This window comes from Anas acuta, chromosome 6, assembly GCF_963932015.1.
Source record: "Anas acuta chromosome 6, bAnaAcu1.1, whole genome shotgun sequence".
NCBI lineage: Eukaryota > Metazoa > Chordata > Aves > Anseriformes > Anatidae > Anas > Anas acuta.
This window is the reverse complement of record NC_088984.1, coordinates 15,690,480-15,714,386: the sequence shown is the minus strand read 5'-3', so window position 1 is coordinate 15,714,386 and position 23,907 is coordinate 15,690,480. Positions and strand designations below refer to the sequence as shown.

Below are 23,907 nucleotides of genomic sequence, written 5' to 3'. Positions count from 1 at the left end.
TCCCCTTGCCTGACAAGTTGTAATTCACCCCAGAAATAATATAACCTAAGCCATTCTCAAAGCATTTTCCATACTGTCTAGCCCTCATTCATCCCCATGTCCTCGAGATTCATCCCCTGAATGAAGGCTGTAAATTTTTGCACGGGATGACGGGAGATCTTTGAGCATTGGAGTTATGAAAATGTAGCAGTGGCACTTTTAAGTGCAGATTGATTGGGATTGCAAACCAAATTGCAGTGATTTACAGGACCAAGTGCTTCCTACAGACAGGACTGAGTGTTATTCACTGACCTGAACCATCCTGGATCCTGACACAGCCCAGGTCTGACCTGGAGCTGACATTCCTTCCCACCTGTGCTGCCCATTTACCCATTTCTCAGAATAGGAAGAAAATCACCATGGGCCAGTTTCCAACTCTCTGAGTATTACTGGGTGGCCCTGGTCTACATATGGCCCTTTTCTTGGCAGAAGAGCCAATGTAAGCACACTAAGTACCACCAAGTCCAAACATGAAACTGGTCCCTTGTGCCTGCACAGAACTGTAAGGACCAGTGGGTGATAGGCAGCGCTCATGCTAGGCTAGAGGAACCAGGAGGGATGTGCTTACCTGACACAAAGGCCACTTTCTCCTTTAGTATAGGAAGGACATCAGCAGCTTTTAAGCCATCATTTCGGAATGAACCTGCAAAAGAGATGAAGACAGGAAAGCCACATTAGAAGAGACCATGTCCTGGCTCCAGACTTCACCAACAATCCATGTTTCTCACAATCAGACCAGAGGAAGTCTATAAATTACATAAAGGCACCAAGAGCCAGGCCCTTATGGCTGATGAATGAATATCATTAGCGTCAACAGAGACATGCTTGTGAAAAGAAAATAGAGAGTATCAACTCATCCCACTTCATCCTTCAGAAGTTCTGAAAGGTTAATAAATTGGAAGGAGATATAAAAAGGAACAGAAACCAGTGTAACTGCAATTTCAGCAGGCACTGGAGGACAGTACTGAGAGATCCCTAAAGAGCCCTTTGTGTCAGAAAAGCACTGAGGAATTTAGTTCTGGTTGCCGAATTCTTTCTGTGTTCAAGTAAGAAGGGCTTCATGCACTCTGAATTAAAGACATGAGTCTTTGCTATTAACTTGTCCTTTTTATGAGAATAACCCCACAGATCCTGGGCTTTGGCTAGCTCTCACATCAAAGACAGGAACCGTTCAGCCAAAGGTAATATTTTGGAATTTAAGCAGATTTGTATGTATGCATCTCATCCAACCGTGAAGCAAACCAGAACAGCCAATGTGCTAGACATATCATGATGGCTCAAAGACACTGAACCAGAGTACTGGGCCAAATTCCCCCAGCTGCAAGATCAGCAAGTGTCAATGCAAGCTGAGTTTTGGCCAATGCATGTTAAATTCATTGGGGAAACAGTGAACTCAATTCTTAGGCACTTAACTATGCAGTAGACATTACATAAGTCATAGTGAACACATTACAAAAAAAAAAAAAAAAATCAGTGGCTATGTGAAATATATAATAAAGACTTCTCAGCAAGAAGCCTTTGTAGACTGCTACACCGAGAGGGCTCAAGGACAACTTGAAACACTCTCCAACCTCTGTGCATCTCTTGGAGGCAATGCACCTGGAGCCCAGGGGAAAGATATCTGACTTTTAAAGATGGTCACCTCCTGAGCTGCAGCAGGGCAGGCTAAAGGCAGGGGGGCCTGCTGCTAACAGCCCCAATGTCCTGGCTGTGTGCAGGAGAGGCAAGGAAGGACATGAACGGGGACAGTGCTGCCAGAAGGTGTTTTCAACATTCTCAGTATTCCCCAGGACAGATCGGTCACACTCCAAAATGATGAAAGAACTGGAAAGCTGTGACCCTGTCCTCCAGCCTTGAAATCTACAAAAGTTCCCCAAAACTGCAAAACTTCCCTCAGGATGAGGGATGAAACTCCTAAAGGCAGAGTAGTGCTTAAAGCAAGGTCCCTGCTCTAGGTGAGGTGCATGCTCACCTGAGCAGCAGCTCATGACCTGCAGACCTGGCCACGGCCGCTGCCTGCAGAGCTCACTGCAGCTCATGCCAAATGCCACACACCAGCAGCTCCATCTCGGAGTACGCTGGCAGGTTTTCCAGCAAGGGCTGGGGGAAAGGATGCCTGAACAGGAAAAACAATGGCTGTAATAAGGGCTCCAAAAGCAACGGCAAATCTGTCTCCAGGAGGGCCCCGAGCAGCAATGATGCATTCCCCAGTTCATGAGTTATTATAAGCATACTCCTAATAATGCTCATTTTCATCCTAACCCCCAGCTGTTTCTAATACATTTGTTTTGTTTATTTGCGTGCTGGATCTGAAGCCATGTCTGCATAGCACCATCTCATTTTGCCGCAGAGCCCCGGTTATACAACTGTGTAGGCAGTGCCTTCCTAGTCGATGATGAAGGCCACACTTTGTACTCTGCCCCACACTCCCCCCTACCCTTGTATGACTCGAGCCCCTCTGCAGCAGATGAACAGAGAAGGACAGATGGATGAGGGAAGGGCAGGCTGAACTCTGAGCATTTGGGCACTGGTTTGCTGGTTCACCATCGCCATAAGCCATCATAAGCCATGGACACAACAGTGCCCCTCTTGCTCTTCCACCTGCAAGTCTCACCATGCTTTGCAAAGAAGTGTCAGCGTTGCAAGTGCCTCTTTACCAAAAGAGAATCAGAGGTGCAGAGAGCACGGTGCCAGATCCCAGTCACCCTGCAGCACCTCACTCCTTTGCCACACCTTGGCTTAGCATGCTATCCACATGGTGGGGATGTTCTGGTTATCCACAAGCCTTTGTTACTCCAGGCACACAAGAAGAAAACATACCACGCCTGCAGGAGCAGCAGACCGAATAATGTATTCTTGGAAACTTGGAAACACTGAAAATTTTAAAAACTGGATGCTCAGCATGGCTGAGTCACTTTTCAGGGCAGATCAATGCTGTAAATGCACAGCCCGTCTCCTAGCAGGGATTCCCTGTGCAGCAGAAGCAGCTCACAGTTTTAGGTGAGATGCTGTAATGAGAAGCCAGCTGGGTGAGATGGGAAACTTAAAGCACATTTCCACATTAAAGGCAGCAAACTTGAAACTGATAAGAGGAAATTTGTTTTGGTTTGGGTTTGGTTTGGGTTGGGTTTTTTTCCCCACACTAATTCCCCGTTTGGCCTGGGGAACTTGCTGCTATAGGACGTGGAGGTCAGCAGCACAAGAGGCTTTCCCAAAGGCCTGGAGATCTGCAAGCTGCAAACATCTCCAGGGAACTGTAAAGATTAATAAAATAAACAAGAGTTTTGGAAAGAATATAAGCCTCCAGACTTTGGAGTGAAAGCCAGACTCTAGCTATTGGAGTGAAATATAAATTATGCCTGGAGGGAGCCCTGCAGGCTTTAGGATTTCGTTCTCTAAGAAGAGGTCAGTGGCCTCTGTTGGAGACGCTGTCTTGGGCTAGATGGACCAACCCGTGGTCTGCTCCAGAGTGGCTTTTCCTAGAAAAGCTCTAGCTCCAATCTGAAAAAAGCAGTGTGCTCTTGGCTTCAAATAAAGATCAGCTGCTGGAAATATGGAAATACTTTCTATACTGAAAAAAGTATGCGTAGGCAAGAAGAAGGCCTCCTGTCAGAGCACTGCATGGGGCTTAATCACTTGGCTCCTGATGTCTTCAGCGGGAGTAGTTCATCCCAAGTCCCATGCAATGTTTCATGAAATTCAGCCCACATTCTCATAGTTCTCAGAACAGATTTGACTATTTAAAAACTTTGGCATGAAGTTTCTTTAACCAAACAAAACTGAACTCCTTCAGCTGAACCCATCCCTTGAGGAACTCCACTGGAGTCCAGGAGGCAACAGTAGGATTAATCTGGTCCATATTGTTCATTTCTTCTTGCCTGAGTAAAGGCCTCTTCCATATTTCTTACTTTTTTTCCCCTCAGTTTTTCAGAGCAGTTATCTCCTAAGTTTATCACGGCCTATTTACCTCCCCCCTCCCAAAGCCTCAGTGGATTTTATTTGTGTTTACAGTACAGTAGCATCTTGCCTTTCTACAATGTGCAAACAGAAGGGATGTCTGATGTGAGCAGAGAGAGGGAGAACAAAGGAGACATTATTATTCCCATTGTAGCCTTTGCAAACTGAGACAGAGAAAATTGACTTGTCCAGTGTCAGACAGAAAGTTTGTGCAGAGCTGAGCCCTCATTTCCCCAGCGCTTCCCCAGTGCTTTCCTCACACAACCATCCCTTTGTTTTCTGGAAGAATATCATCCTCCTTTCTCTCGTCTTAATACTTTTTGCTTCCTCCTCCTGCCTTTCTCTCTCTGCTATTCTTTCTTTCTGCTTTTCTCCCTCAAATATTTACTTTTCTTGTCTGGGATAAGCTCTCTTTAACCCCTTCCTTCACTTCTTGCATGCTATTGTCCATCTCCACAGGGCTGCGAGCCTTCCTGGCTGGATTTCTCCGATCTCCACAGGGCACACAGAGGGGCTTAGCTGAGGGCTGCTGGGGGCTTTGCCACTGGGATTTCCCTGGTAGGGGCTCATTGGTTTGCAGGCAGAAAGGCCACAGCATGGCATGAGCATTTTGTTGAATAGAAGCAACATGTGCTCCGGACTTGCATTTTAGCACCATCTGGCAGAGATAAATGGGCCTGGACACTCTGCATCTGCCAGTTGCTCCTCTGAGGATGACAGGCTGATCCCTGATGCAAAGAAAGGGCGTTTTGGTGCCCTGAGCTCCCCAGGGGCCTGCAAGGCTCTCCTGCCGGTCTTCCCCGCTGCAGGCCGCAGTTATAAACTGAGTCATAAACTGCACCAACAAAGGTTATTATTCTCATTATTAACTGATAGACAGTGATAAAATGACCTCACAGGAAGCACGTACAGTGCTGGGCCTGCAGGTCAGAGTGTGGCAGGGCCAGGGTGAGTGAGGCAGGTTGGGCTGCCAGGCACCGTAGGCAGGGGGCAAGGACGGTGCCCCCTGAGCTGGGGATGGCCTCAGCAAGCACTGACGGGGACGTTGCGGGTATTTTCTGAGGAAGCACAGCTGGCGTTGGCTATGTTCCTCACCCCATGCAGAGCAAGGGCTGGAGCCGGCTTTCAGCTCTGCGATGGAAATGCAAATAATCCCCGGGACCTTCATAGACACGATGGCTCTCCCGCTATACAACTGGAGACCCACGCAGCATCGAAGCTTATGCTGAAATAAGTCTATTTATTTCTGCATGTGTGAGTGTATATAAACACAGGATTATAGACAAATATGCATGGAAAGTGCCTAACAGCTACCTGACAGAGGATCCAACCATAAATCTGCTTTGAATCTGATCTCCAGGACTCCTGTTAGCCTTGTACAGGGTAAATGTCTTTATGCCATCAGATGTAGTGTGCAGACGGACACACAGACCTATGCCTTAGCCTCGCTTTCCAGGTGACCTCCTGAAAAGTTGCAAGAGCCATGGAAACCAAACAGACAGGCTGCACAGAAGACTCACACCACTGCACCACATGCCAAAGACGTTATCCCAGCTGAGACAAAAGTTATATTCACTACATTGTTGCATTTATTCTAAAATGAAAAGATGAATGCTCTTTTTATACGTAATGCTTAGCCTCAGTCCAAGACCAACACTATTTTCTCCACACTTCCTTATTTTGTCCTCCCGTCTATTAATTATACACCATCACTGCTCTCTGGAACACCCTTCTGGTCACGGCTATTGGGCAGTGATGCTAAGAGCTTCCTTCCTCCGCTGCCAAGTTTTGCCAGTGCTTGTCAGAGGTCCAGCAGCTTTTCTGTCCCCTCTACATGGGGTAGTCGGTCCCTCTGATTTCCCACTGCTCGAATGCTCCCAAAGGGACAGCCTCTGTGAACACAGCCCCCTTCCCTCCCTTGCCTACAACGCTGCAAAAAGCAGGGCTGGGGTTCAGGGAGCTCGCTAATTGCTGAGATTGTTATTCCTTCCACGAGGTATTTGGCAGCACCGAGCCTCCCAGCACAGCCTTTGAATGTCCACACATTTAAACAGTAGCCTCAGCTTGAAAGCAGGCCAAAGAATAGGCAAGGCTTCAACAAAGGTACAGCCCCTTGCAGCAAACATGCAAATTCATTAGCCTCTGTGCACATGTGGTCTCTAATAAGCTGAATTTAGCATCTGAAAGCTAAAACACTGCACCCTGTGCATCCCACTTAAGCCAACACTCAGGCTTTGCCTTCTTATACACCGCACAAAACTAGTCAAAGCATCAGAAGGATACCAAATTAACACACAATCTGTGGCAAAGGCTGAGCTTCATCTCCATCCAGGGGGTATTTTATTCATTTCATTTGAAGCAAACATTAACAGGGATGCTAAGAGAACGCAGTGAGTGTGAGTCAATCTTTTACGCATTTCCTTTTTATTTTCATCAGGACTTGGAACCAGGCTGAGATCTTTCAGTTCCTACCCTTAGAAAAATAATTAGACATTATAGGTAGCCCTGTGGATAGCACATCTGACTGCTAGTCAAAAGACTTGGCTCTGTTTGTGGTTCTGCTCCTGAACTGCTTTGTGATCCTGAACAGGCTGTTTTAACTGTGCTAGATCTTGGTTTTCCTGGCTGTGGAAGGGGGATAATGACTGCCCGCATTAGTAAAGTACAGTCAGGTCCACAGACCTCAAACGTACCTTAAAAATGTGAATTAATTTTGTCTCAAAAAACCTTTCTGAGACAGGGAACTGCTGCAATCTGCTTTTATAAATAGGCGAAATGTGGCAGTGACAGTAGGAAATACTTGCCCTGGTGAACACAACTTTCTGGGGAGGAAAGGGAGATGTTAAGAGAACTGGAAAAGATTATGTCACAAAATCCTGTGTTTTATTTCTTAAGTGTGCAAGGGACAGATCTGCTACCCAAGAGGGAAATAATCACATTTAGCACCTTGAGCTTCAAGACATTGAGTATCTTCCTGTAGGTTGCGGTATGCTTCAGTAACCACCCACATGCAACAGCCTTTTACGGCGTTAATAAAGAGCTATGGGCCATTTGTAACCTGAAGTAGAATTTCAAGCATGGACATGGTTTCTACCCAGGCTAGTGTGCATGAATATTTTCTTTTCATTTCACTTCCCTCTCGATTACAATCAGATTCCTTATGGAAACATTCCTCAGAATTTTATAATCCTATAAAAAGTTTAAACCTGCTGATGGATTCCTGCAGGAAGGATGCAAGTCCTCTGTGAAATCTGAGAGGCTGGGTACACAGGGGCTCATCCTCTATTAAATTCTGGTAGGTAGAATAATTTCCTTTAGCCAGCACTTGTTTAGTTTACTGGCTTTTTCCAAAAAGCAGCAGCAGGGCATCAGCCAGCACCTGTAACTTGTAATCTGTCCCTGCAAAAGCCCTGCTCAGGTTCTGGAGGTCCCCAGCCACCAGGAATTTATCTGGGACAAAAAATAAAATAAAATATCTAATTATATACAACATTCAGGAGGCACTTTGCTGAAACGCCAGCCATACAAAAGGACCATATGCCAGTGCCTCAAGTGTGCTTTGCAAACATCTGCCTCTCAGGGGGATTTCATGCCAGACAGTAAGAAAGCAACTTTAATTAGAAGCCAATTGAGATCCTTGTCCCAAGGCCTGTGACTCCCCTAAAAAATAAAAAACAAACAACCACCACCAACAAAAACACAACAAATGATCTAACCAAATACATTTGCCCATGTGTTTAAAAACAATCTGTACATTTTCTCTCTGAATGCAGAGCACTCTCTGAAGTTTTTCTGGCAGGGTTCAGTGTACCCTGTCCTAATGCATGCACAGGCTGACATCCCGTTGCCTTCAGCAGGATCCCTGCCCTGGAGAGACAGTTGGGTCTTGTGCGAGTGTCAGGGGGGATTTTAAACTGGTCATATGTGATTGTGGCTCATCCAGCATTCACAAACTAACACCTCACTATTAATTAGGATTTCTTTTCCCTCCGTCTCACCTCACTTCACTTCAAATCCCATGTGATCAGATACATGTCTTCCTTTGCTCGTCCCCTTTGGTATTTATTTCTTTCTGCTAGAGCTTAGGATTTCAGCATGCAGCTACAGTATTATTCTGCAAAGTCGATTTAAATAAAATAAAATAAAATAAAACATAATAATAATAATAATAATAATAATAATAATAATAATAATAATAATAATAATAATAATAATAATAATAATAATAATAATAATAATAATAATAATAATAAAAAAAAAGCAGAGACCTGCAGGGGAATTTTCCTTAGGGATAAATCAAGATGCTGCCTCTGGTTGTGCATCTCCAGGTGTGCTGGCACAGAGGGGATAAATGAACCCGCCAGCCAGCAGCCAATGCAGCAGATCCCACAGTGGCACAGGGGATGCTCATGGGCTCTGCTCTCCTGCTGGGCTGCTCCAAAAGCAGCAACCTGGGGAGCAGGGGCTCCCCTGGCACCCTGCTTTTTTGTCCCCATTTCAGTTTCCCAGGACCTACTGTTCCTCAAGCTAACCTCTAAATGATGACAGTACGTATCCCCCTCACAGGCTGCCTGACTCTAACAAAGCACCAAAGTGCAGGGTGGCCGCAGCAGCTCCTCTGAAGGACCCACGAGGTATAACAGCCATTGGCTTAACTTCCCCAGCCACATCCAAAACCTAAACAAAACCAGGACAAATGCTTTACATACACCAGCAGGAAGGAGAGGGCAAGGCACTCACAGGGCTAAATAATTCATCTGCCTCTCTTAGGTACGCTGACATGTTTGACACACATTAAACATTAATGGAAATCATTTTATGGATGGCTGAGTCACGCTGTCGGCGCACCGTCTTCTGCCTCTCCACCTGCCCTTTTCCCCCTCATCCAGCCCCAACGGTGGAGCACAGCCACTTGTAATGCTGCCCTCGGATGGGACCAGGAGCCCGCAGATGCTGGGGGACAGAGGGGGCTCAGCATCCCCTGGGAATGCAGGGATGAGAGCAGAGCCCACTGAACCCCAGCCCCGCTGCTGCTAAATTCACCAGCCCACTGTTGTGTTAATTGCTGAACGCAAGGGGCTGGGAATTATTTTGCAAAGCAAATTACCTCCCTGATTTCTAAAAGCTTCCTAGCCGTGGTTTTTTTTTTTTTTTTTTTTTTTTTTTTTTTTTTTTTTTTTTTTTATCTTCCTATTTTTAGTTTCAATATATAAATGCCAATTATATTATTGCCTGCCTCTGTTTAATCTAATGTTAGCCTACTCATTTTTTCAGTATTTTCACTCTAAGGCCAGTATGGCCCCTTCTGCCCAAATCTCCTTGGCATGCTACCATAAATGTTTATAGCCCTACGACTTACTGTTGTAAAAAGCTTGACGTTTTTGTGGTAAAAACCTGCAATGTTATTGTAATGTTGAATCAAAAAGGATCACCAGCAGGTTGAAAACGCAGCTTTCTTTTGGTTTTATTCCAGCTAAAGACACGTATAGAGACGACTGGGATTAAAGCCTCATTAACAGCCTGGATGTCTTCTTGGGCAAGCACTCCTCTTAAATTTACTGCAGTGGTACTCAACAGAAGGTAAAGGTACACAATGCCACCAGACAGCCTTCAAAGTCAGAGGATACACGTTTAACCTCATCTCACATATCCTATTAGACTGTGAGACTGGATGACATAATTACCAAAATATGTTCTTCATCCCAAACATGCTTTTTTTTTTTTTTTTTTTAATCGAAAGGGTCAAAATATTTCTAACACGATTATCACTTAGACTTGATAAATTGGCTACTTTTCACTAAGGGGAGCTAAGAGTGGCACAAATACCTAGCTACAGGTTAATGAGATCTGACTGATCTCCAGAGGGTGCAAGCTGCTGCTCTATAGATGCCCGACAACTGGAGTCAAATGACCATCCCACTAACTCATCCCTAAAACACAGGGAAAAAAATTAGGACCCCTCTTTCCAGACCACTGCCAGGTTGTAAAAGAAAAAGTCACATACCTGACAATGTTTACTTTTTTTTTTTTTTTTTCGACACAGCTGACTAAAGATCTATTATTTCAGGAATGATTCTTTAACTTCACAGAATGCAATATAAAATCTTTTTCCCACACATATATTCTCTTCTTATAAAGGGATTTTATTGGTTGGTGTCTCCCCCCGTTCCAGTTTCACCAACCAGCATGCTCTGCAAAGACTCGCAATTTCAGGCAGGAGGAAACTGCCCCATGTGAAGAGCTGGTAATAGTCCACAAAGCTCGTCTGAGAGGTCTCCTAAAGGCAGTGAAATTATGTGTCAATTACAGACTTGATCTATCGCAGCTTGAGGTTTCCTATTACGATCTTGAGCACAGTACTGAGCAGCAGACCCCAATCCAAACCCAGCCAAGCCAACCAAAAGACATTGATTACCTTCAGTAAGTTGAAGATGAGAGGGAAGAAGAGTTCCTCCTTTCACCCACATCTCCTACTGCAGGTGAGATTTCACTTCTTTGGCTGCAGCAGTTTTCATAACCCATTTAAAATCCGTTTTTCTATTTCTCCCCATCCAGTAATACAACCTGCATGCACATCTTATGCTCAGTGTCCCTGCTCTCCAGCACAAACGTACCCACCAGCACCCTTCTCTTACTTTCATTCTAGGTTTGCTGATAAAAGGACAGACCTAGTCAATGTTTTCAGCCTATAAGTAAACCCAGGCTTTCCATGACCTTTTTCTGCAAAATCCAGCTCTACAGTTGGAATGACTTATCCATTATATTGGTTGTTCAATAACTCTTAGGCTCTACCATGCTAATACAGCTTTGAACACATGACAAGACACAGTCAGAAGTCAATAAAACATTAGGAACAATCACAAAACAAAAAAGGCAAATTAACTGCACAAAGGGAAAGAAAGAAACATATTTTTCTACCTGCCTCCAAAGCAAAAGCAAAATGAAAGATGGGCTGGAGAGAACAGATTCATCATGCTTTGACTTCATTATTATAATAATTAATTTATATTAGCAAGTGTACATTAAGAAGATGTGTTTCCACCCCTTTGCCACCACCAGCTGGTACAACATGTGTGTGTCATTCATTGGAAACAGTAGCTGTGCTGATGGCCCTCTCCATCCATCTTATATCTGCATCCTTTCCTGACTGCAGATGTCTTTTGGGGTCAAGTCAGCAGTAGAACTGCACCAACACATCGTGGAGAACAGTTCCTGCCCAAAAGTATCTAAAATGGCCACAACCAACTACAGTTGTAGACAACTGAACAAGTAATGACTTCTCCCTTTTTCATAGCAGCTGACCGATGGCAGAGAGCAAGTGTCATGGACAGGGATTTTAAACAAGACATTCATAATAACCTTTTCGAAACCTGATATTTACAAACCTGTGCTGGAAAAGGAGCTAGGTTATGGCTTTTCAGCCAGAGCTCTTGTTCCTTGAATATGCTGAGAAAATACTCAATTTTGCTCCACAAATCAGTTTTATATCTCCTCCAGTGGATCCCTCAGCAGTATTTGGACCTGTCCTCACCAGCAGGTTTTGGGAATATTGCCTGGGACTGGGAGGGCTAGGAAAATATCCTCTTGGCAATGTCTGCTTAAATTTGGTGATCTGATGAAAATTCAGCCTATGCAAACACATCTACCCTGTCTGCCACTTTCCTGAGAAGCCCTATCAAACATGACAATAATCATTTATAACAAGGATAGCAGTAACTACAGAAAGTCAAGATACATGAGACTGACTACTAATAAAAGCTGCAGGATAAAGCATTAACGACATGCTTGTGAATAAAAAAGGCATACTGAAATATTATGGAAAGAAATTTACCATGCAGGAGAAAAGGTACAAAATCCAGTTTTCCACGTGGTATACTGGCTTTAGTGATATAGACAAACAACCTTCTCACAGTCATGAAATGCAGCTTTGGAAATGTTTTGTGAACTCATACACAGAGAACAAAACAGAGATAAATAGACTCTTCTTCCCCTTTACTGAAGAGCCACAGTACTGAGCACACTGCCTGCTATAAGGCTACTGACAATTAAGGATGTGTCACCCTGAGCAGTATCTCTGTCTGCACGTATCTAACCCAACCATTACTACCATCCTCAGCCGCCACCACACAACCATGCACAGAAACCCTACATTATGGGAATAAATATCCATTGAAGCCAAAATGGCAAGTCAGCTGAGCACGTAAATTGCCCAGATTCTACCCGAGGACAAGAATAATTATCTTGCTAAATCCACTTTAAAACCCTCACTTAAGAATACTTTCTGAAGAGGTCAAGCCCTGATGGGAGCTAATACTTTCAAATGAACCTTTGTTATTGCCCAAATACAAAGAGCCGTTTTAACGCGCTGCGTCAGAAGAATGCCTTCTCCAGGAGCAAGGCTGCCTCCATTTGTATAGATCACCACTTAAGTGTTCGGTAAGTCATATGACTTTGTGGCTTTGAAAGATTGCACTTTGATGTTCAACAGACAGATGTCAGCATAAAAAAAAAAAAATGGGGAAAAAAAAGTCCAAGCTCTGCACAGCCAGCATTAATTTACAAAACAGCAGTGAGCTCGTGTGCAGACACCAAATAAGTAACAGCAACCAAGCTACCTCCTCTCTGCTTTGCTTCCAAAATATTTTTAGCAATTGTGTATCTACAGAAGTGCCAGTAAAATGAGGTGCCCTAACACACAGCAACCTGCTCAGCAACAGGGGTGTGCAACCACTTGCATTATGCTAGCTCAGGAGCACCGTACCCAGTAAAGCAGTGCACTTGGAGCTGTAACGTCAGCTAGTCCCTCCGTGTCAATTGCTTGAGAAGCAGTGTGTTGGAGCTCACACTGCCACTGTCACTGCTGCTCCACGGATAAACAGAAGGCTTCTGTCATCAGTGTTTTCAATCCAGCACTTTTCACGAGCACTGCTATTCAATTATAATGATTGTTTTGTTAAGTGTGGTTCTACTCTGAAAACTGACTCCATGAAAATAGGATCATGGAGTTCATGTTTATTGCAGCTCAATGATTTCCAGATCAAATGCAGTCAGTTTACAAGTAAAAAGATGTTTGGTTTGTTTTTCCAACTACCAGGTCTACAAGCCCATGCTGGGATCTAGAAATTAAGTTGTCATCTTTTTGGCAAAAGGAACGGAGAAGAATTCTGCTCGCCCACTCCCGGAGCTGCTGCATATCTCCAGCTTCAACAGAGATTACAAGGAATAAAAATGAAGACAATATTTTCAAACCCACTTATCTCATTCCGCGCCTTAGGGCCCCAGCAAGGTAATCTGATTTTAAAAGCTACATGGAGGGCAACTTGAAGTGACAAGACTTAAGTACCACTTAAAATCTCCCTGAATATTTAGGTAGCTATAGTATGTACCTAACTTTAGGCACCCATTTTTCAAAACTGTTCCCCTTAATTTAGTCAGCAAATTAATCAGATCTGCATATGATTACACAGAGATAGCAGATCATTTCAGTAGGAAGGTGCTATTTTTATATAGACACTTGTCAGAGCAGAATTGCATGTTAAACTAAAATTTATGAGTCCGCAAGCCGAGTCTCCATTAACTATTTGACAGCTGCAAATTATTGCATTAGAGGCATAGCCAACTTGCTTACACAGATACACGTGTGCATGTGACTTAACCATTCCACAGCTGTCTGTCTGCCTGTTTGTCTGTCTGCCTGCAAAACCTCAGCACTGCAAGGGTTAGAAACTTTCTGTCACAGCAGCTCCCACAGATCATAACTGGGTTTTTGATCCTCACTGTTATGCACATGAGAGAAGCAAGGTATTCAAGGGGCAGAAGAACTCTTAAAACCTGCTTTGCGATGGATTAGGTTCTTACACCATTCTTACAGCGCTCTTTGTCAGGTCCCCTGAGATTCCCCTACAGAAAAACCTCCACTTTTCAGCCATGTCTTTGCTTCTCCACATTTCCTCCCCCCATGCATCCTTCTCTTTCCTTCTGGGCTCCTGTGCTGACTGCTGCTGGTTGCCACTGGTCAAACAAACACCCCCAGTAGGATGGCTGCCTCGAGCTTTGCAGAGGATTCGAAGGAGCATTAACTAATAGCCATATACGAAACCTGGATTTATTGAGAGTAAACTGAGGCAATGTTTTCCCCCGCTGAAAATCTGCCATGAAAGGTTCCCACAGTACAGCATCAGCACTGCCCACCCTGTCTGGATCTGGCCGTTGCCTCCTTCTGCCTTGCACCTTTGGGAGTTAATGGGAACATCTGATGGCAACCCAAGAGATAATGCAGAAGAGCTTGCAGGAAAAGAGAGCTGAAAATAAAGGCTGGGAACACGGCCAGCATTTACAGATGTACTGAGTTAACGAGTTTGGGGGAACTTTCCAAAACATTATCCGGTTTTACCCACCCGGCCTCTCATGCTGGTGTCACAAGCTGGAGATGACTCCTTGCAGGGGCAGTTCTGCCAGGCCATCCTGGCAGGATTACTCTGGCTCTCCCCCTTCTCCCACCCCCTCCAACAAGGACAAACAAGGGTGTTTAATTAAATCCCAATGTTATCATTTCTAGCTAAGTGTAAAATCGTTGATTTGGAAAGCACGGCGCCTGGCTTTCATCATTAAAGAGCGCTGTGATCAATGCAACATCAGGCCAATTATGGCTGTTATGGTACCCAGAGATGTGTTTCTGTTCTCTGGCTCTCTTTATGTATTCAGGTGCAAAATGAAGGAAAGTACAGCAGCAAACACAAAGTGCACTGCTGAGGACACATTCGCTCCCGAGGAGCTCCTTCCAGGGCCCTTTCCATCACAGGGCTGGTTAGTGCTGGGCAATTGCCCTCCCTTTCCCACTCCAGCCACAGTCAAGGTCTCACCCACAATGATAAAATCTGCCTAGAGATTTTAGAAAGCTATATTCGTGCAAGACAGGGTTGTTGCTCCAGCAAACAAGCCACTGCTGACATGTCTTTACAAACAGTCATGGGAACTCTGAAATGAGTACAGCTAAGAGGTACGGGGGTACTTGTGGCTCATCCCATCCTCCGGATGATATTTTCCCAGCACGCAGTCACAGCTCGTGCTATTTGACTCATCCTCATCTGAGAATGCAAGTAGTTCCCAACTGGTAATGCAGCGTTTCTGTTTGCAGGCTTAGAGCTCAGTTTCTCTCGTGATGCTTCAAGCCGAGCTGGGTCCAGGACAGCCAGTGGACGTTCGATGCTGGGAAGAAGGGTCTAGGTACATCATTCATGTGCTTTGCAGAGAGAGAGCCCACAGGACAAATCTGGACCTCAGCAGCAGACCCTGATATGGTGGTTGAAGGAGCTGAGTGCAGCTGCCCGTGAATCAGTTTTGTCTGATGTTTAAGCAGAATAAACTTTTGCCCTGCCAAAGCTAATCCTTCTGCCTTGCTGCAGGAAGGGTGTTGTTCCAAGCCCCAGCCCCGTAGCAATGAGATAGGCCTTGAACAACCCTAATTTTCTTCCAGATTGTGCTCACTATAGGCAATGCTGTGTTGTAAAAGCCAAACTGTGCTGCTGCCCAAGGAGGGATGGTAGGTAAGGAAATGCTTTGGGTTGGAGGAAAAATGGAGCTCTCCCAAATACTACTGGCAATAGACTTTGGATTAAACCCTGTCCTTAGTCATGCCAGTGCAGAGCTGCTCCTCTCTGCACAGCTTTCAGAGAACTGTAGATTTATCCCTGTTAAATCATGCTTCAGTTCCACGCTTCTGTATCACTTTCCTCACGGTTTCTCTCTGAATTATTTTAATTCCTTATTAGAATAAATCAGTCTGCCTTGCCAGTTAGAGCACAAGACGTTGCAGATAGTTACTGACTCAGAACTGAATGCTTACTACTGGATTCCCAAGAAAAATAACATTACTTTGGACTTTGAGAAAATTCAGATATCTGAAAGCAAAAGTAGCATTTTGTGGGAAGCTGTAATTATTCCAGACAACCAACAGAAATCCAAAAAACTCAGAGATGAGTTAAATGTAAAAGCAAACCAAGATGTCCAAGGTACAGAAATCAGTGCTGAGGCTTAGCAAGTTGCAGGCAGCCTTCAGGGATACCAGGAAATCAGTGGACATGTATGGCTGGCATGCAGCACTATTGATGGCTGCAGATTAAATTGATATTGAAAGCCCATTTCATTTTTTATCTTTCTCTTATTAAATTATTTTAGGATGAGAAAAAGGAGACCACAAATCTGTCTGCTAAGAGCAACATGGAGGTATACCACATTAAAGTGGCAATAAAGACATCATGGACAATCCCTTGGCTCAGAGCCTCAAGATGTATATCTTACACAAACCTTGCTCATAAATTAATTTAGGCCAGAATACAGTCACTGCCTCATAAGCACAGGATGTTCCTAACCTTTCAATTACCTGTTCTTCTGCAAAAATAAAAGATGGTAGAGATCCCCAGACACTGGTGCAGATCCCAACCTCTTTTTGTAGCTCATATGAGACAGATCTCCAGAAATTAACACTGATCCTGTGCTTGCACTTTATCCCTTAGAAGGAAACAGCCTTGTATTTCTTGGTGTACCCTCTCTGGGTGCCTGTGAATGAAGTAACCCATGTCACAGCGAAGCTAATAAAAGCAGCGGGTGGCCCAACATGTGAAACCTTCCCCCAGCTCTGTGCAGCTCTGCTCGCTGGGTCTTGCTGTGCCAGCTCTGGTCTCCAGGAAGCTCTGACATTTTCCTTGATGGTCCCAAGATAAGGAAAGAGAACGGTTACTTGGGTTAGCATGAAACATTTGGTTTTGAATCCTGGCCACAGATGTACCCTGTGATCAAACACAGATCATCTGCTCTTCCTGCATCTTGATTCACCCATATGCTGGGGACAGCAGCATTTCCTTACCTCCCAGAGCAGCCTCAGAGCTTGGAAACAGCATCTTGTTTTTTCGCTGGCCAAGAAAATTTCTTACCATCAGTGCTAAGTGGGTGTTTTCTCTGTACGGTTTGCTCAAAGGGAAATAAAAAGGCAGAAAGAAAAGATGTAAAGCTGTTCTTAAAAGAAGACATGTTCATCTTTAGAAAACTGAGAAAATATTCAAGTGCCACTCATTTAGCACTTCTGACAAATCAAGCCTGGAGCAATTAGCTTGCTGACTGCTTGAACATTGCTGGGTGTCATCTAACTTACCATCAGGACAACTGACGGGACATCTCCAGCACATCCTGGTTACAGAGAGCTATTCCCATCTGCCCTGCTGGCCTGGTTTGAGGACCTTCAGGTGCACCCACCAACCACTTCCAATTCTTAAATGAGAAACAAGAATGGAGAACATTGGGTTCAGGAAGAAAACCAGCTTGTCTGGTCATCCCTGAGCTTTCACCACACACATCCTTGGACAGGAACATTCATTTCTCAGAGCAGCCACTCACAGAGAATGATGTGCTTTCTCCCAAAGTCTGTGGGTGAAGGAAGAGCAGCATGGGAAAGCCATGTACGTCTCTAAGGTCACGCATCAGCTTATCACAGGCTCAGGATAAGCCCCTTATCCTTTGCAGAGACCCCTGTGCCATGTACCACACTGTTTCCCCTGACAAAAACCAGGACTGAATCAGTCATTTGCTTATCCTCCGTGCTGCAGATGTTTACAGGCATTCTTACCAACACTTCAACAAGGCGCTTGTCCCAGGAGACTGTTTACACATTCTTCAACTTCTGAGCTTTCAAACACTCCATTAAATCCAAAATTCCCACCACAAGCAGTGAGCATGCGTCAGAAGGTGAGGAGTGAGCCCACACGTAGTCTGGGTGGCACAAGGAGCACACATTCAAACACAGAGTGGGTGTTAGCCCAATCTCTTCCCCCTCAAGCTTTTCCCTACATCAGACAATGACTGCACCAAATTTCCGAGCAGTAATAGCTCTGAAAGTTGGCAGACTTGAAAATAAAACATGAAACCACATACTTAATCACCTGGGTACTGGAGCATGTAATTTCTCTACCCACAAGCCTGAAAGCTGCCAACGCAGTTGCAAAAAGGAGCTGCAGTGTGGGGCAGCAAGCACAGGTCTTTTGTAAAATGTTTTTTGTCTGAGAAGCAAGAACACTTGGTTACCAAAACTATCATCTTCAGCTTTTAAGACATGTGCCCCAACTCTTTGTGTGATTTTCAGTGAAATGAAGTTGAAGATACTGTCCTCAATAGGAAAACCTGCGCATTGAGATATGGAATAATCAGTTGCTGGTCTCTGCTCAGATGAGATGCAGGAGTGAAGCAGAACTGACACCGAATTACCCCTCACATTTAAGGTGCTTGTCCTATGGCTGTGTGTGAGGTGTTAAGCAGGGCATGGCGAGGAAGTTGGCAACCAGCAGTGTTTGATGTGTAGCTAAAAAACAAAGACTGCTTCGGGAAAGAAAGACTCCCACTGCTGACAGTCTTTCACAGTCAAAGAGTCATGTCTAGACCAAATCCAATATTCCTAAAGAGGAGACACATTACATGGGCTGTAGCTTCCAGCTCTGGAAATATTGGGTTTGTTGGAGTCTGTGATTTTAAATTAGGTTAGCTAACCAATAATGTGTCCAAGGAAATCCACGCTGAAAATGGAAAAAATGGCAATGGGCAGCAGAGAAATGTTACATGAAGATATTAATGACTAGATGATGTTTGTCCTTCATCCTACTTTCCTGTGAGAGAAACCAGGTCTCACGCAGGACTTGTGCTAGCTGTTTGTCAAATCTTTTCCCCCAGACAGGACAACTGGCCAAGATTTCAAAAGCATCTGCACCACAACGGGTCTTGGACATGCTCTTCTGGCACAGACAGCTGAATTTCAAGGCCTTTTTTATGCCAAGACCTAGATTTACTGTGAGGGGACTTGTGCTGAAAACAAGTCGGTAAGTCATAAAGAGACATGCTCATCTCTGAACTCTCCAGGCTGGAGACATATCTGTTTATTGGAGATTTCCTTTAGAGAACTCGAGTCATCTGGGCAACAATGCTTATCAATTATTCAGGCTGCATACTTTTTTATCCAAGCTACAGATACACAAGGTTTGTTGAAAACAGGGTAATCCAGCTATCCCATGTTCTACCTTTAACCCACCTGGAATTTATAGGAATTTAATGGAATATATAGGACTTTCTTAAAGGAACGAAACTGCATGAGAGCTCTGAACTCACAGGCCTTTCCACCTAAAACTGTGATGGGGTGAAAGCAGACAGTTAATCAATGAAACTGAAGACAAGGAGTCAAAAAAGAGATGTCAGGAAGGAAGACTCACAAGCAATTTAATGAAAATATTATCACCCTAAATTGCATGCTTAAAAATCGAGAAAATAAAATTTTAATGGGCACAAGTAAAAAGAATCAAATTTGAATACACTTTTCTTAAAAAAAAAAAAAAAATCCCGTCTTCTAAATAGTCAACAATCTGTTGCAGATAAAACCATAGGATGGTAATTGGAAACGAGTCTAGTCCCATGACAGGAAATGAACTCTTATCAATGGCTTTTGCAGATCTCAGTCAAACAGTTGGGAAATCAGTAGTCATGGAAATTCATGAACCTAATATTTTGATCCTAAAGAAGTATATAGCAAATACATTCCCATGTAATGAGTCCACACAGATTTATTCTGTTTGTGTGTTTGTTTGTTTTGCCATAAAGATAACCCTGGATAAGAAATCCAGCACTTCCTGGTTTGGACTGTGTCGGGATTCCTGGTAACAGCATTGAGGAGAAAACCCACGTAATTCGCTTGGCAAACCGAGACAGACTCCAGCTTCCAAGAGAGCAACAAGAGATTTTCTAGCATCTCCCAAGCTGGGCTAAAGACAATAACAGAACATTATATAACGTGACAGAAAGCCATTTTCACCACAGTCCATTAGTGCAGCTGAATCACTCAATTCCGCAAACTGCGCTGATCATTCAACATTAATTGGAGCAAATTATGTTATAATTTATGACCTTTTTCCTTCATAATTACTTATAGAAGGAAATGGTGAGGAACTAGTAATTAGGATGATGGGAAAAAGCTTCAGAAAAACTTCTGAACAGGAGTGTCATGTCTTTTCCTTCCCCTTCCTCTCGGCTTAACAACAGACAAGTAAATTACCTGGCACTTACTTGGGTCATCGTTTACAGCCATGCCCCAGTCTCAAATGGAAAATTCACAGCATACTTTCTCTAGATGCATGGGGAGGACCTTTGTCCTTTCCTGTATTAGAGACACAGGGCCTGTGCCACTCTTTTTCCAGAAGGATGATTTGAAACGTTAATGAAATCCAGATATCTTTTCAAACAAGACCAATAACCACTGCTTATCTTATACTCACAGAAGAGAAAATGTTACTTAGGCTCAAAGGCAAATTACAGTGAAAAAGAAAACCTCTAGCAATGTAACTTCATAAGCAATTATTCCTTTCACAGCCCTTTATTCCTTGCATATTGTCAGCCTTCTTCAGTTAAATGCCCTGCACTATTTGATTGCCTATAAGTCAGTGCTAGTTGAAATGGACACTGCAAATTCATGCAAATGAGGAAGACATATATCCAAGCCATAATTCTTTACTTCAGGCTAACTTGCTCAAGTTATATACTGCTTTTTTGGATACAACACAGGCCTGACTGATCCATTTTTCCATGGTGATCAGAAGACAGGGTGAGGGGTTGGTAAAAATGTACTGATATTTTGGCAGTAAAAACTCTTCAAACCTTTCCAGACAAGATAATATTCAAATCCAGAATCTGGAATAAAAGCAGCATGCAATTTCTAGCTCAAGCTGAAAATTCAGGATCACATTGTACCCGTTTTACTCCTGTCACGCATTGTTTTCTTAAGCAGAAGGTGTTCGTTGAAGGGAAAACAATAAAGGAGTTGATGTGAATAACAAGGCTTTGGTTTCTACTCTACCTTCCTGTTTACCAAGAAACAAATCTCATCTGAATTTCTGTGCAATACACAAAGATAACTAGCATCTAAATAAGATACTGCAAGCAAACTTATTGTTACAAGGCCAAGTCAATACATGCAATCCATGCAAGTAATGCCCTCTGAAAGAGATGGGAAACCTTGACATGAAGTGATTACAGACTCAGGATGAGGTGGTAGTGTGGCATGCATAAACCAGGGATAAATCTGGCTCTACGTTTATATTTTTGAAGATAATGCGTTTTTAAACAAAAATGAAGGAAGCTAGAGACTAGCAAAAGGCTCAGATTATGGCTGTTTTTTCAGAGGAGAACACAAAGCCACATTGGTGCAAAGAGGAAAGATGCCTCTCCACTTCTGTAGGTGCAGTGAGGAGGCAGAAAAGGGTTCTGGGGACAGCTCACATGAGGATATCTCCACTGCAAGCAGCAGTGAAGCGTACAAATAATGAAGCAGCTGCAGGGGCACTTGAGAGGCTACAGCCATAAAAAGCTGAACAGAGGCACCGACGAGCTTCTAGACAAGCAAAATGCCCCAGTCTGCCATGTCACTGGTGCCCAAGTAAGCCTCATGTGAGACAACCTCTCAGCTACAATGCCACTGGCAGCTTAGGTATATGTACAAGGACAACTCCACTATCTGGAAAGGACTCCTTGAGATACTCAGATTGGTGAAAAAGCAGAGCCTGACCAGGAACAGCTCAAAACAGTCCATAATACTGCCACATAACTTCAGGATGGAGATGCTCCTCACTCTGTCCCCTCAGTTCTTCTTCACTGGCATTAACCATGCAGGCTTAGAAAAGGACCTGTCGTCCCTTTTCCAAAAAAAGCATAGGTGTTTTTCTCAGTGCTGCAAGTAGGCCTTGTTTCCATTAAAATCAATCTTTCAGCGGGCTTTGGAAGTTAAAACAAGCACTTGGCTGTAAATCTGAAAGTTTTATCCAGACAGTGATGTTAGCTGTTTCTGTCTGTAGGAAATGCTGCAGTTTGACCTAACAGTTCTTCTAAACAGGAGCTTTACTACATCTCCAGTGTCAGTCTCAAAAGTGATGGGTGGAAAAAATGTCCATTGTTATTAAAAAGGAAAGTCAGTTCCCAAAATAAGATATATCACGCTCCATCGTTTCCCTGCCAAACATTCCCGTGCACTTAACGACTCCACTAGGAGAAGAGTTTAAAGAGAACAGTATAGATCGGATTATCGAATGACAAACTCTTTCAACCTTTAATTCAGAAAGCGCAGCACTCTGGCATCCCACCCCATGTTTTAGCAACTGGAATATCAGATACAACCAGGGCGTGCTGAATCTACCATTAGGGAGAAACACGCTGTACAGTGTGATGGGAGTCTTTTACTGACGAGCAGACTGGAGGGGAGTTTTTCTGTTAGTCCCACACAGAAAGCAGTGCAGCTGAGCAGAACACAGGGCAGTTTTGTCCTTTTCACTTGCCCTGCTGAATGGACTGTCAGCGGTTCAGTCTGTGCATCATGAATGCTAAAGTACTGGTTCACACTGGAGTCCTCAATAGACCTGCTGTGGTACCAGGCAGCCTCATAATTCCCACCACTGCAGGAGGAGCACAGCATTACCAAAAAAAAAAAAAAAAAATCCCCCCAAGCCTCAATCAGCCCCCGTAGCCTTACATTTAATGACGGTTCTGCTCTCCATTTCTGCCTCCTCTTTCTGAACTGTTGAGTATACATCTGGGACCTGCTCAGTAACATGGCATTGCTGCCCACTTTATCCCAGTACTGTACTGGAAACAGGAATCACTTTAAGTGCATCTTCAAGCAAATTTCTTCAGTGGCTTCTTGTTCTGCACCCCCTCACTGACTTTCCAGATCTCTGAATAATTTGTTCACACAGTATTGCTTCCTCACCATTAGAAGCCATAAATCAAAACAGAAGCACTGCAAGATCTCACATTCTTGGAATCAATTACTTTTTTTTTTTTTTTAATGAAAAAGAATATACGCAAGAAGTACCAGGGAGTCACAACTGCTCTTTTAACAAAGGTTGATACAAACTGAGTTTAACCCAAATTTTTGCCAAAAAAGAGAACATTTTTTCCCTATTACTTTAAAAACAGAAGAGTTCCCCCAACCTTGGCTCGCTTCCTGCCTGCAGCCCTTGGGTTTGCAGATCTGTACCCGTACCACATGCCTGCCTGCCAGGCTCCTTCCCTGCGTGCTCCATCCCAGCCTCTGGCATCCTGCGGCTCCAAGCCAGCAATTTGAGGAGGGCTTGCAGCTGGCCAGCACATCTCCCTGGGTCCAGGCATCTCCTGTCTGCTTTGCTATTTGTCCCCACAGAGCAGCACAGAGGAATGATGCCATGGTCAGGGAAATCGCCATTACAAGGCTGGCTGTGGGGGCTTCACAGTCAGGCTCAATATGTCAGGGCAATATAACCATGGTGTAGGGAAGCACTGAAAGAGGCAGCAGAGAGGAGCTGCTCAGCAAGAGAGATGTGTGCTGTCTCCTAAGCTGTTTTTCCTACTCTTCTGGACCAAATCCCCTTTTGCCACTCAATACTCTCATGAGATCTTCATATCAACAGGCCCAGAGTAGCAGCACGGCCTATGGAGCTGCAGATTAGAAAATACCTTATCAGCTTTACTGAAGAAATAGGAGAGCTGGCCGCTGGCACACTGTTATCTGTTAATGGCTACACCATCATGGATCATCTCTACGACCTTCCTATGCAGAAATCCTGCCCATAATTCAAGGACAAACGCCCACACTTCATCACTGCACCTCACAAACCTTTCAATCTGCTTTCGGACCCTACCTACCCAAAGAAGTGACATGAACATGCAGAGTGTTGTTTAATTACCGCCAGCCTTCAGAAGCTGTATGATAATAGTGCATGCCCTGCAGAGGGATCGACACTTCTTATGCAAGTCCCTAAAGCATGTAATTCCACCCCCCAAAAAAGCATTTGGAAGCTAACAGCAATGGTGTGAGCCTTGCAGATGACCTAAGTGAAAACAAACACACACATCCGA

At 44.1% G+C, this 23,907-nt stretch overlaps 1 protein-coding gene across 14 annotated transcripts in view; it reads right to left on the bottom strand.

Moving 5' to 3' along the window:
- Nucleotides 1–23,907, bottom strand: part of KALRN (kalirin RhoGEF kinase) — a 504,304-nt gene that overhangs the window by 344,805 nt on the left and 135,592 nt on the right. For all 14 annotated transcript variants that reach the window (XM_068687540.1, XM_068687542.1, XM_068687541.1 and 11 more), the window contains one exon: nucleotides 608–682. In XM_068687540.1, the coding sequence (XP_068543641.1) occupies nucleotides 608–682 (75 nt within the window). The remainder of the gene's footprint in view (nucleotides 1–607; nucleotides 683–23,907) is intronic.